Source organism: Odocoileus virginianus, chromosome 23, assembly GCF_023699985.2.
Source record: "Odocoileus virginianus isolate 20LAN1187 ecotype Illinois chromosome 23, Ovbor_1.2, whole genome shotgun sequence".
Taxonomy (NCBI): Eukaryota; Metazoa; Chordata; class Mammalia; order Artiodactyla; family Cervidae; genus Odocoileus; species Odocoileus virginianus.
In genome coordinates this window covers 12,758,516-12,773,572 of record NC_069696.1, presented here as the reverse complement: position 1 = coordinate 12,773,572, position 15,057 = coordinate 12,758,516, and the positions used below count along the sequence as shown (strand labels likewise).

The window sequence follows — 15,057 nt, the reverse complement described above, 5'->3', positions numbered from 1 at the left end:
CTAACTGCTGTAACAGCTACAATGTGAAATGACAGGATAAACGAAATAATAAAAAGGGGCCTCATTTGAACTGGGATTCTGGCAGACTTCTCTCAAATAAATAAGTTTTAACTCTAACTGGGAGAATGGCCAGTGTAGACAGAAGGAGACCCCGGGAAGACAGCCAGGAAGGGAGCCACGGTGCCGAAGTAGAGTCAGGAAGGGCTGCCTGACGCTGGGTATGGCAGTGTGGGGACCGTCTAGTGAAAATAAAATTTAAACTTTAAACGGTGTCTGTTAAATCAACCACCCAAAGGAGCAGAACTTTAAGGACAAAAACTAATGGCAATAAATGTTCGCATAAAGTTTTGTTTCTGGTTTGGAATGAACTGTACATGGTGGCACTTAAAACATTAACAGTAACCACTGAGAAGTCAAATTAAGAAAACAGTGACATCTCCAAGCCAGGTGGGTCAAGTGACTGATAGGAACTCGAGCAGCTTCCACTTTCTCACCAACCCAGGCGGAGTGGGAACAAGGGGCATGTGGTCACTCGCAGGCCACGCAATTCACGCCAAGCACTTCACCTCGGGAAGGGACAGACTCCCGTTTCCTAAGTGACGTGACAGTAAACCTCAAGCAATCTTGCTTTTCGTGCAAGTAAACAGGCCAGAGCAGGACTGATGCGCTCTGACCTCCGAGAGGAGAGGACACGGCCGAGTGAGGCAGGCTGAGCAAGACCCACGGGTGGCCAGGCCCGAGGTCAGAGGGCAGACCACGCACTCTGGCCTCTGTGTGCACAGGAGACATGTGCCGCTCACAGACTCCACACGCGGGTGTTTCAGTGTGGTGATGAGTTTTCATTTCAAGCCGCTGTGATCTTCACGATGTAAGAAAACAAGATCCGCACAACCAAAAGTAGACACAATCCGAAAGAGTATAACTGGAAGCATTTCAGTCTCATTTTAAAACAGCTGGACCATCTGCCAACACACCTGAACAAGGAAACAGAGTCCACTTTTGTGAGCGTCTCATTCATGACAGGACATCCCACGCCTCCAACTTCTGGCTTCGAGTGCTGGGGAACCAGCTGCTAAGATACTGTGGAAGCTGCATCCAACAGTTGCTAGGATACTGTAGAAGCTGCATCAAACGGGTAGGGCTACTGCCCTCTCACTCTGAACGTGTCTGACCTGCATCTGTGGAGCCTGAGGGACGCGGGGTGCAGCACGGCGGCAGAGCACTCCCCATCCTGAGCCCCATGTCTACGCGCTGCACACAGGGGCCCAGGGAGGCCTCCGTGCGCCCACCAAACCGTGTCCATGCTTGTTTGCTCTGGACGAGGACAAAGACTTGGTTCGCACACCTTCAATCACACTAGGTGAGGGGTAAGAGCATCAATGAGAGGTTTTAAAAAACCTACATCATATAACTGGGAAGCCAAGCCCAACGTTTATCTCTTTAAAGCCAAACAGCAGTAAGAGGTTTCCTAGTTTTAATTAATGTCAGCTCAACAAATGAGCGAAAGATCACTGAACGACCACCAGCTGCTGGGGACAGAAATTAACACCAGGCATCGTTCCCCTCCGGAAGATGGAAGACCTATTTCAGCAGGAAGACTTCCTGCCATGTGAGTGTCAGGATGGGCAGAGGCAGACAGGAAGAGCAGGCATGCAGTGAACACAGCACAAGCACTTCCCTGGTGTGGGAACTCGCTGATGCCTTTATAAACAACAGCAAGGCTAGCCAGCGGTGCCAGCCTGAAATGTTTGAGGTGTTTCCTCCAACGCCTCCCTCTGGCAGCAGCTTGGCAGGCCCAGACACAAGCCAGACTACTTGTAAAGAGAAGGACTGAATGGAGCATGTTCCCAAGTTTCCATTAAAATTCCTGCATTCCCCAAGATGTGGCACTGTGGCCCAGAATTTCCAAAACGCACACGAGAATTGCACAGATTCCAGGGAGTCCTGCAACAGATGCCTGCTTACCACAGGTCTGACACGTATATGTATTACTTAGAAGACTTCTCTCATATAATAGGTATTTAAGATACTGCAGACAGAAATATGCTCTGGGACACACTGCGTTGACACCCCTGGGGTCTGCAGGGTCCAACGCGGAGTGTGCAGTATCACACAGATCCCGCCCAGGACAGACTTTTCTGGAGGGAAAGGTTACACATCCAGGAGTCTGTGCTACGCTCACAGAGGGGTAGAGGAACACAAGTGATGCACAGAGAGACGAGGCGCTCGGGCTCAGCTGGGGGGTGGTGGGAGAACTCCAGAAGGGCACGCGTGCTCAAGTCTCAGAGGAGGAAGGGCTGGGCCGGCGGAGAGGTACCCGTTTTCCAGGGTGGCCACCACCTCAGGGCTTTGGCATCCACCTGGATCACTACTGGGGCCAGAGCGGAGCGGGGGAGGGAACCGTGTGCTAGACATGTGACACGACTGGTGCCGACACAGCTGCACACCCCCGTGCCCCCCGGGCGTCCACCTGAGAAGCGCTGTGAAGGGGGGCAGGCAGCACCCGCACAGAAGTCTGGATGCGTGAACAAGGAACAGGGCACACACAGCGCGGGGCTGGCCCCGCAGCCCCACTGCCCAGGAGCTGGCAGAGCCAGCTGTGCTCGGGGAACCAACTCCATGAGCACCACTCTTCCCACCTGTGAAATGACAGTGCTTAACAAAGAGGCCTGTTTAAAAAGAGGAAAGAAACCGCCGTGCAAGGTAATGTAGGTTAAAGGGTGTATATATACAGCAGAAGGTTGGGTGCCCAGAAACCACGCAGTGAGTTTTAAACGTCAGCGTGAGAAGCAACAGAAGGCACACCTCCTCGTGAACACCCCAACTGGTTTTCCCACGGGTGCACATCACAGGAGCCCACCCAGATGGCCCCTGCAAGGCCCCTGGGTGCCACTCCCGCCGGTGCCCACCCTCCTCCCCATCAAGGTAAGCACCATCCTGACTGCTGCTGTCACAGACTGATTCTGCCTGTTGTTAAGCTTTCTGTGCATCGAGTCACAGAGTGTGTGCTCACTGTGGATCTGCTTCTCCAGCTCTACGCCATGTCAGTGAGGCCCCCCCGGGTCACACAGCGCAGCTCACTGTGGACCTGCTTCTCCAGCTCTACGCCACGTCAGTGAGGCCCCCCCCGGGTCACATAGCGCAGCTCACTGTGGACCTGCTTCTCCAGCTCTACGCCATGTCAGTGAGGCCCCCCCATGTTACACAGGGCAGCTCACTGTGGACCTGCTTCTCCAGCTCTACGCCATGTCAGTGAGGCCCCCCTGTGTCACACAGGGCAGCTCACTGTGGACCTGCTTCTCCAGCTCTACGCCATGTCAGTGAGGCCCCCCCCGGGTCACATAGCGCAGCTCACTGTGGACCTGCTTCTCCAGCTCTACGCCATGTCAGTGAGGCCCCCCCATGTTACACAGGGCAGCTCACTGTGGACCTGCTTCTCCAGCTCTACGCCATGTCAGTGAGGCCCCCCCGGGTCACACAGGGCAGCTCACTGTGGACCTGCTTCTCCAGCTCTACGCCATGTCAGTGAGGCCCCCCCATGTTACACAGGGCAGCTCACTGTGGACCTGCTTCTCCAGCTCTACGCCATGTCAGTGAGGCCCCCCCATGTCACACAGGGCAGCTCACTGTGGACCTGCTTCTCCAGCTCTACGCCATGTCAGTGAGGCCCCCCCGGGTCACACAGGGCAGCTCCTTCCTTACTGCTGTACACCGCTCTGTGGATGAATGTCCACACTCTTCTGTGACTGCTGACTATGTGGGATTGTTCCACTTTGGAGCTATTACAAACACTGTGACTAGGAACACTCCTGCACACGTCTTATGACAGACACATGTACATACTTCTCCCGGGGGTGCATCTAGGGGTGCAATTGCTGGCTCACAGGGTAGGTGGACGCCTAGAGTTAGCAGACACTGCCAAAGTTTTCCAAAGGGATTTTTTCAATTGACACCTCCCAAATCAATTCATCACAGTTCAGGATGCCCCACACCTTTGCCATCCATTGGTCCTGTCATCTCATCAGCCCTTCTGGTGGGTTCCTAACTGTGGGTTAAACATGCATTCCCTGATGAGGATGCTAAGCTCTTTCTGTACAATTACTGGCCATCCAGGTTTCCTCTTCTGTGAGATGCCGTGGGTCTTTTGTTCATTCTCAGAACCTGAATTATCTTTTGTTGTTTTCACATCAGTCCTTAATTAGCATGGGGATGAATCCTTTGTCAGATATACGTTTACAATGCAAATACTTTTCAAAGTTAGTGTTTTCCCAGTTAAAATTTTGATGTGTTGTTTAAGAAACCTTTGCCTATTTCAAGACAGGAACCATACTTTCTTATGATTCCTTCTAGAAGCTCTTATGTTTTGCCTTCCACACGAAGGTTTATGAGTTATCTTCAATCAGTGTGGGTGAACAGGGTGACGTACAGGTGGCAGGTTTTTCTTCCCCGTAATGGATTTAAATTGGTCTAGCATCATTTATGGAAAAAGACCAAGGAGGTCGTTGTTGTGTATGTGAGAGTACGTTTCGGGACTCTCTTTTCTGTTTTATATTATTACTATTATTTAAGTTCTACCACTGACCTACAATGTGCTCAGAGATGAAAATTTACCTTTCTCCTAAGCAGTAACAGCTGTAATAGGATATCTGTATGACAACATCTGTTTGTTGAGAAACTATATAGGCTGGGCACTTTGCACACAGCACATTTTACTTTCACCATAACCCTGTGGGGGTCGGTCCCATTTTAGATAAATAAGCTAAAACTCGTAATATAGGTGAAGTGACGTGTTCAGAGGTTGGTAAGTGGCAGAACCTGTGTCTGTGTAGCCCCAGAGATGATGCTCGTGCCGCTACGCTATCCATCCCTCCTTGACATGAGATGGGTGGGGAAACTGTTTGGTTATTCTTCCTATAAAGTTACATTTCTGGGCACAAGTAACACTTACAAATGAGGCTTTTCAATAAAAAAAGAAAGAAAAAAAGAGAAGGAAGGAAAAGAGAGAAAAGAACAGAAAGAACCCCAACCTAGTTTAGACGCTCATCCTATCCTTGTCCCCACCTCCTCCAATAAAAACTATATGTATATATATATATATATATATATATATATAAAACCCACATCAAGGACAACTGATCAAAACACAGATCAAAAAAAGAATCAAAGAAAAACATTTCAAATAAAGTTCAGCTGTTTCTATTTGGAAACAACAACAACAAAAAATCCCACTTGCCACAATAAACTGACAAATAAGAAATTGACTCTGTGGTGGCAGGGCTGGAATTTTCCAATGGCATCTGCTACTGTGTCATTACTGTGGGTCCCCGCAAGGGAGCGGCGGACGAACAGCTGGGCTGTGTCCTGATGCAACACAGCCGCCGAGGGCCTTCCTTCAGGGTGAGCAACCCTTTAGGATGTTGTCTTTTCCCTGGAACTAGAAATCCCAGTCCATCACTAGAAGACACCTCCAGAAAATGGGGCAGACAGGCTTCCAGCCCCGTTCCTAGCCTGAGGGAGCTGACAGTCCAGTTTGCTTGGATATGCCACCTAGAAATTCCTAATTCCCACGGGTGGCGGAGAAAAAGGAAGTCTTCCAGGGGGTCAAAACTGCTGACTTCCCACAGGGAACAAGGATGCCTACCCTAAGGTAACACGAGCCCTCACCCCCAACCCAAGGACGATGTGTGCGCACACAACACAGCCCGCCGACCCAAAGCAATCAGAGAACGGAGCTGTTTTTATTAACTGATGTTTACGCTCAGCTCTGATTCCTAGTCTGCTGCTGCTGCTGCTGCTAAGTCGCTTCAGTCGTGTCCGACTCTGTGCGACCCCATAGACGGCAGCCACCAGGCTCCCCCATCCCTGGGATTCTCCAGGCAGGGTCTAGGCATATGCAATATATATTGCTTTCTTTAACACAAAATACTGAAATTAAAGTTCAATGAAAGCTTCACTGGTGGAGTTATTAGAAGGGGCTGAATCACCAAACAAAGCTGAAATAATACTGCTGCCAAACCAAGCTTATTCAATTCACAAAAGAATCATCAAATCCATGGGAGAAACTTCTCCTCTGCTTAGAACCATCCTCTCGACCTGTCAAATAAACACACACATACTTCATCAAGCTGCTGCTTTTTCATTCATTTGTTCACCGCCTTAGTCATGTACCCATCTAAAAATATTTATTGGACATTTAGTATGTGCCTGTCAGTGGCATATTACACTGAGATAAAAAACAGAAAAAAAAAAAAAAATGGTCCACGCCCTTACGGACCTTCATCTAGAGGGTAATTAAGATGCAAATGCACAAATACTCAATTACACCCTGAGACAAGCTGAAGGAATAGAGCAGGTCCCAGGACGGGCTGACGAGGCTCCGGGAAGGCTTCCCTGAGGAAGAGAAGAGGAGGCTGAGCCAGGGGAGAGAGTTCAGCCAAGGGAGGAAGATAACGACTTCCTTGAGGTGAGAAATCACAGATTCAAGGAACAAAAAAGGAAGTATGTCTGGGGAATGCTAAAGGAGGAAACCAGTCTGGATCTAAATGAAGAGGCAGGTGGGGCCAGAACATGCAGGACCTGTCAAGACATGCTGGAACCTATGGACATATTCTAAGTATGGTGGACAGGCTTGGAGGTTCTGTAAACAGGGCCAAGTTTATGAGAGATGGAAAAGAAAAGACGCTGATACTGGGAAAGATTCAAGGCCGGAGGAGAAGGGGACAACAGATGAGGTGGTTGGATGGCATCACTGACTCAATGGACATGAGTTTGAGCAAGCTCCGGGAGATGATAAAAGACAGGGAAGCCCGGCGTGCTGCAGTCCATGGGGTCGCAAAGAGTCGGACACGACTGAGCGACTGAACTGAACTTATGAGAGATGGAGGCGGGCAGGCAGAGTCCAAAGGCATTATCACCTGAACCCACCATCACTCACGTGAGAGCCTGAACCATCTCCACCCTACCCTCCATCCCAGTCTGGAAAAAAACTGTCTTCCAAGAAACCAGTCCCTGGTGCCAAGAAGGTTGGGGACCGCTGTGCTGAAACACTGAGATCCCACAGCTACCCCAAATGCTGGAATCAGGCACTCATTTTCTAACAAGCCAAACAGTCCCTCACCCATGAACCCATTTTAAAGGAAATTCTAAAAGAAAGACTTCAGGCAGAAGGAAAATGACCCCAGGTAGACAGACAAAGCTGTAAGAAGGGGTGAAAGGCAGGACAGGAGTAAGTATGTGAAGGCATCTGAATGAAAACTGATTTTATGGAACTATGATAATATTTTATAGGGTTGTAAAAATAGAATGAAAATATATAACAGTAGCATATAAGGGAGGAGATGCTAAGCAGTCCTGTATTATCTGGAAGAGGGGTAAAGATCTGAAAAACATTATATTTTCCTTAATCAAGGATGCAGGTTATAATTTCCCAGGGAACTATGAACAGAATAGAAAAAAATATTAAAAAATTTAAACTAGAAAAAGACAAATGCTTAATTATATAAAACAATTCAAAAGAAGCAAGAGAAAAATAAAATAGAAAGTAAATCAGAGTGGCTTAAATATAAACAGATAATTACATTAAATATGAATGGACTAAATGCAATAGCTAAAAGGCAAAGAAACTAGACTAAGAAAAAGTCAACTGTGCTCTTTACAACAAACATCTCCGATATAAAAAGACTGTAATGGTTTTACCATGTAAATATCAACCAAAAGTGAGGTAAAGTAGCTATATTCATGTTAGGCAAAAAGCATTTTTAGAGATACAGAAGGTCACTTTACAATGACAATGGGGACATTTTTCAAGACTTGATAAATATTTTAATAATACTGTCTCAAAATATATAAAGAAAAATGCTATATAACTTAAGAGGAAAAATTTAGAGAAATCTATAGTCATAGGCTGATTTTTAAAACATCTCTGTAACTGATAAACCAAAATAGACAAAAGCACCACTAAAAATGTAAAAAATTTACAAAACTGGCCTAAAAATACTGTACTCTACTACTAGAAAACAGATGTGACTTTTCAAGCACACATAGAACAGCTGCAGAAACTGACCATATAGTGGGTCATAAAGCAAGTCTCAATACACTATTTAGGACAAAGAGCATCAAGCATGTGCTCTGATCATAAAATATTTATGTTAGAAATGAACCCCCCCCCAAATAATTCCTATTTGTTCAGAATTTAAGAAATGCATTTCTGAATAATGCATGGGTCAAAAAACCCCATAATAATCTTAAATAAATGGGCAAATATACCATGATCATGGGTTAGAAGACTCAGTATTGTTTAGATGTCAATTCTCATTAAACTGATTCTCACCAATGCAATTTGAATGAGTAGAGATTTTAAATTATTTTCTTTGTGTTGGTTTTATGCGTGTACATGTGTGTAAATGTGTGTGCACATAAACACACAAGCACGAAATGTGCAGACTCTGTCTAGCTGCTTTTAAAACTTTTATGGGCAAATACAAATGACCAAACATAGCCATAATACTCTAAAAAAGAAGAAACAAGTTGGAAGGACTCAACTTAATCAAGGACTCAATCAATTGACCTACAGTATCTTAAAACTGTAGAAAGTGATAGTACTTAAGACTATAGTACTGGTACAGACAGACACAGAGATCAATGGAAAAGAAAGGAGAGTCCACATCCACATATATGATACACATGGCGCTACAGTAGCCAATGTGTGTTTTTTTTTCAATAACTGGGCTGGGACAATTCTGTGCTCTGACAGAAAAATACAGAAACAGACCTTTACTTACACCATGCACAAAAATCAATTCCAACTGAATTACAGACCTAAATATAAAAGATAAAAATACAAAGTATTCAGAAGATAATGTAGATTATCATTATGACCTAAGTGTATGAAAATATTTAACAGGATACACATCCAAATAAACTAATCATAAAGAAACAGTGGTAAACTTGACTAAAAGTTAAGAAATTTTGTTAATAAAACTATAAAGAGAATGACAAGATAAGTAATAGAATAGGGGAAAGGAAATACTAGCAACACATGTAGCTGACAAAGGACTTCTACTGAGAATATATAAAAACCTATTGCAAACAAATTATGAAAAGACAACCCAATGAAAAAATGGGCAAAAGGTTTTGATCAAGCACATTTTACACACACACACACACACACACACACACACACACTCCAAATGGCAAACATTTTAGAAGATGTTCAACCTAATCAGAAATGCAGACGATAGAGCAAATGGGCTCTTAACTACAGTGGAAGCACAAGGAAGGGAGGAGAGGGGGTGGTAACAAAAGCTAAATCCTAGTGTCAGGACAAAGGAAACGACTAACCTCAAGATATGACAGATCAAGGAACGGCAGCAAAGCACATCACTTAGCTAAGAGCAACAGCTAAGAGAGTCAACAGCAATGTGCTGCAGGGTGGGCCAGAGATTTCCCTCTCCCACCGACACCTCTGGCATTAAAAAAGCCAACAAGATTTAGTATTTTGATGAGTAAAAACATATAGGAGAGAAAAAAACATGAGAAAGGAGGGTGGGAAAGGGAAGGAGAGGTAAGGAGGCAAGGTGAGGGTAATGAAATAATACTTGGGGAAACTTCCCTGCCAACAGGAGCAGAGAAGAGCGTGGAGAAGCGTTGGGTAGATTCACTCTGTGATCTGTATATGGCCCTGTCTGCTCTGAATACTAGGAAAGCCAGGTTTTAACTTATGGCTCGTATCTAAAAATTGAATCCTTAAAAAATCTGCATTCCTAGGCTATGATGCGTTTTCATTTCTGACCATCACTGTCCCTTAGGTCTCATAATTTTGGTATGTATCTTGTATCTTAAGCGTATCTTACATGTCTTTAAAATCTAGCAGGCCTTTATAAAACAAAAGTCCAAACAGTTACTAAACATACATAATACTAAACATCTAACATTTCACCTTTCTTGACAATTTAGAGAAGATTCCTGAATCTTGCAATGCTTCATTAATAACCATTTAAAAAACCAGTTATCCACATAGACTGTCCATATAAAATTTTTCAGTGTATAATTCTGAGTCATTTCTCCACTACATTAGTATCTTACTGTGCTTTCTCTGTATGTGTTCTGACCCTCCCATTGACTCACAGGAGGCAGTTTAGAAAAGTGGCTGAGAAATCAGGCACAGGCCAAGCTTAATCTCTGAGTCTGACCTTTAGGACAAGTCACTAAAGTCCTTATTTTCTCAACTACAGATTGGGAAGATGATGGTAATAGGACCTGCTTCACAGTGTTGTCAAGACTAAATAAGGTAACGTATGTAAACACATAGTAAGGACTCAATGTTTCCTGAAAGGAATGAATGAATATTTGGCAAGGAGACGCCAACATAAAAGACTTAGTAAGCATGAACCACATGCAGCGTATCTGCAGAGCTGTCATGGGCTGTGTGTAACAGCCTTTTAATTTTTCAGTCTTTGCTAAAGGCCAAAGATTAGTAATAAAAAACCGTTCTTCACTAGAAGGCCAATTCATGGAATATAAAAGTGAAACTGTGTGAATTTTTGTTTGCAATAATAAATCATCTTTTTCATCCGGAAACCCAACACCTGCAGTTACACCTGAATGTCCTTTTACTGCTTTCCTGTGAAAGCTTTCTTTTCTCCTCTCCCTTTTTGGGGCTAAAAAATTTCAAACCTGTCTAAGGAGCACAGCCTGTAGTGCCTGATCATAATGCAAGGCAGTGAACTGACTGTTTTACCTTGAAGAAAACTCTTCAGAGGCTGTTTACTTGTCTTTCTCTGACTGAGCTTACAAGCTATCATGCTCTTTAAAATACGAAATTTTCGTCCATTGTTAATCAGACAAATGACAGTATCTTTAGCACAAATAATAAGCATCTCTCAATCTACTTACTTGCAACACATGATTTTCATCAGCTCCTTTTCTCTTCCTGACAGAAACCAATAGTGAGCATTTTAAACATGAAATTATCCTCCTCCTTGGCCTCCCACAGGGTCATAATCTCAAAATCCTGGCGATGGCCTTATTAACCCTCCCCCTCCCCGCCAGCAATAAGCACAAGGCCATGCAACAGCCAGGCAAGGGACTGGAAGGTCTTGAAGTGAAGCAGATTCTCGCTCAAACCTACACAGGCTCTTCATCACTGCACTAGATCCATTTCCCACAGGGGAGACCTAGGTGGAGAGGTGGGACTGGGCAAGTTCCTGCACAACACCCTCCAGAAGGGCGTTCAGGCCAAGGAGGGGCAAGAGCCAGAGCCCCTGACGTCAGTAACTGAGGGCCGCAGGGCAGCACCCAACAAGAACCGGAACCCGGGCCACTGGGATGCTGCTCCCCACTTCTGAGCTCTCGGAGGTCTCCAAGCTACCCGCTAGAATGGCTCCTCCAGAGGACTGGGTGCCGAACCTCGACAGCAGAGATGCGCACTTCTCCAGTCACTCCGTGGAACGCGTGGTTTGGAAAGGTGACGTCAGTGACACGCAGTGAACACAGGGCCCAGAGGGAAGCTTTCAGCTGGAGCTTAGGCATTCTGGAGAACACCGCTCCCCGAGAAGCTGCGTTTACTGCGCTGCGCAGGCTGCAGGAGCGCGGCTCGGCCCCCGATCTGGCCAGGTGGTTCAGTTCTGAGGGACAGAGCCAGTAAGAAAGCCAGCCAACTCCCTTGTGAAGGGGCGACAGGAGGAGGCCCCGGGCGTGAACTCACTGGGGGGCACGTCAAGGATACAGGGGTTGCTGTCGTCGAGGCCACAGCTGTCGAGGATCAGGGGGATGCCATCCAGCTCATTCACCTACAAAGAAAAGAAAAGGCAAATTCACACACTCGGACAGCCTGGGGGTGTGGGGGCTACAGGAGGTCCGCGGCTCCTTTTCTATCTCCTGACTCATTCCTGTAATGATACGGTTAGTGCAACTACCCAAAATGCCTCTATCAGTCCGGAAATGTTTAAAAAGAGACATGCAAACAAAAAATGACACTTTCTTTTCATCCTTCCTACGAAAAGTTGGGCAACTAGGCAGACATATTTAAAAAAATACAATTGAACACAACATTGCAAATCAACTACATTTTAATATACTTTAAAAAAAATATAAAGTGGATCTCTTCCCAATATTATTCACCAGCGTAAACTCCAAATGAATCTCAGTTTACTAGTAAGTAAATTCTTTTTCTAAGTCGGAAGCAGTTCTATGGTTCCAAATCCAGAAGCAACAGAGATAAGTTTTTAAAATTTAACTATATTTTTTTAAAAAGGCAAGTGAAAGCTCTAATAATTATTTGAAAGATACCACAGGAGAGGGGTTAATATTTTAATATGTACAGATTTTTTAGAAGTTGAGAAAAGACCAAGAATCCAACAGAAAACTGGACGAAATACATGAACATAAATGGCACAGACGCAAGAAAGGTGAGTAGACTGCAGAGATATCAAAGTCTGCTCAACTTTGCTTCTAATAAGATTCATGCATATTATGACATCATCCCTCAGCTGCCACAGCGGAAAAGGCGCCTCTGACGACATGGGCAGCTGGGGAGGCGACAGGAACTGGCTCCCTTGGACACTGCCTGAGTGAACGCTTAGTGGCACGACCCCGACGGAAGGGGAAATAAAATCACATGCTAAAAACCGACATTTCAAAGCAGACTGTAAGGGAGAATTAAAGCGTTCTTGGAAATCATGGTTATACCAGAGCCATGCCTGAACTTGGGGTATGCATTCCTAGGTAAATATTTCTCATTCATACCGCTCCGTTATGAAATGATAAGAGATAACCTTTTATAGAAATTCATCAGATGTTTATAACATAAGCGACCTATTCGAGACAAAGGATGGCAGTGACACTGTGACACGTGACGACACACTGGAGAGTGACACGGGTGACGGTCACTGAGAACAGGACTCACGGGCCTGACACCTCCAGGAGACACTGATGCAGCGTGCCATCACCACGCTCATGCTTACAGGCTCCAGCCCCTGCTGAGCGAGCAGCTCGCGTCAGGGGCGGGGAAACAATTAGGAAACGAACACGTTTTATTCTGTTCACACGCCATAAAACAGGGAAGTTGTTGCTTTAGCTAACGTGTTGGGAACTGATTCTAGACCCATGCTGAGTCACAAGTTGTAGTAACAGTTCCTACCAGGGAGCCAAGCTCAGTCAACGCTTCACGACAAAACACATCTCGACAAGACGGCAAGTCTGGCTTAAACAAGCAAACATTTAGCCTCTGGAAATCAAGTGCAGACAGCAGGACGGCTCATTGACTGCTAACTGTTCTCTCCCACCATGGCCAACACTAATCTCAGAGAATGCACTGCAAAGTGGGCAGGCCCAACTCAAGTAGTATCTAAGCTTCTTTGGGGAAAAATGTATTAGGTTGACAAAAAAAAAAAAAAAAACCAGAGGCTCCATTATTGTCTGCTGTCACACTGAATGGAAATAGCAAAGTCAAAACAACCTGAAGAAAGACAAGAGCACGATGCCAATGCAGGACTGAATCTCCTATTTAAATGCCCAGTGAATCAATATAACCGACACTTGATCAAAGTGCGTTTGTGGCACTGGGCTGCAGGATAGACGCACACATGCACAGGTGAGCAGAGTCCTCCTGCCGAAGCCAGCACACAGCCAACGTGGGTGTGGCAACGCTCAGACAGGGCTTTGATCGACAGATGAAGCAGAGGTGACTGCCAACCAAGAAGGCTCAAAGCCTGAGGCAGAAGGAGGCAGACACAGGGTTCACCATCACTGGACCATCTGTATGAGATGTGGGTGTACCTGCCCATGGGCAAGACCAGCTGCCATCCCCAGGACTCAGAGGTCGGCGGTTACTTCTGGAGGCAGACAGACCTACGGGAGAATTCCAGCTCAGCCCTCCAGCCATGTAACCTGTGGAGGGTTCTGAACTTCAGTCTAGAGTTTCTTGGGTGTAACAAGAGGGTTAGAGTAAGGATTACAAGAATAAACAAATAGTACAGCATCCAGCAAGGACAAAGGAGACAGCAGCTGCCTGTAATGTCATCTTTACTTGGTTCTGATTCCAGAGGATTCCTTTAGCACCCACACTCGAAGAGGGCTGGGCATAGTCGTCCCTCAACAGGCACAGGCAGTTGTTCAGCAAGGCCTGAAAACATAAAGATCTGTCTCCACAATCACAGGACGTTTGCTGGGCTCTGAGTTAGTCCCACACCCTCCTTGACTGCCTCACACACCGGGTACACCTCTGGTTACTAATTTCCATCCATGGCCTCTGCTGGTTTTTGCCTCACACAATCAATTCTACGTCTCACAAAAGTACAGTGCTGTTAATCTAGCTCTGTGCTGCATTTATTTCCATGGTGTCCCGTGCGGCTTCCTGACTGGGCATTTCATGACTGAGCTCTGCCCTGTTCCCACTGCCAGAGGAACAGTCAGAGGTGTTACTCAGGAAGCAACAAGAAAGCACAGCACCTGCACTTTGCAGACAATCTTTCTCCCGGACTCAGACCAGAAGCCCAGGGGAGTGGTTCACAGCCTTTACTCTGCGCTAGAATCACTTGGGGGAGGTTTCAGAAACAACCAGTGCCGTGGCCCCAAGCCCAGGACATGGTGAGCAGGCTCTCTGGGAGCAGAGCCTGGTCATCAGTGTCCTGAGCCAACTCTTTGGGTGACTCCGACACCCAGTGAGTCGTGGGCTCCTGCTCCCCGCCAAGACCAAGAGCACCCACCAAGGCAAACAAAGTCCGAGATCTGCGGTGAGCCCTCAAAGAAACTCCTAAAACACAACACCCTGTCCTTCACACGCTCACCCCAGTGCTGTTTTCTTTACTTCAGAAGCAGACTTGGAGGAGATGCAACTTACACACAGCAGCCTGTGACTGCACCTGTGTAACCACTGGCCAATCAGGACGGAGGGTCTTTCCTTCACCCCAGGAGCCCCGGAGCAACCGCTGCTTTAGTAACCACTCTGCTCCTGTCGACAGGCCGATCTGGTCTGTTCCATACCAGCACAGGAAGAAGACTATATGAAGAGGCGTCTTTTTCAATGGTTTTAAGATTTGTCCATGTTGTTACATGTAT

General features: G+C 46.1%; 1 protein-coding gene across 2 annotated transcripts in view; it reads right to left on the bottom strand.

Annotated features, from left to right (window-relative positions):
* Positions 1-15,057, bottom strand: part of ATXN10 (ataxin 10) — a 140,777-nt gene that overhangs the window by 12,201 nt on the left and 113,519 nt on the right. Inside the window, exons 10-11 of one of the 2 annotated variants that reach the window (XM_070453501.1) lie at positions 11,705-11,789; positions 10,894-10,930 (exon numbers count right to left, since the gene is read on the bottom strand). In XM_070453501.1, the coding sequence (XP_070309602.1) occupies positions 10,894-10,930; positions 11,705-11,789 (122 nt within the window). The remainder of the gene's footprint in view (positions 1-10,893; positions 10,931-11,704; positions 11,790-15,057) is intronic. The other variant, XM_070453500.1, reaches the window with a different exon arrangement.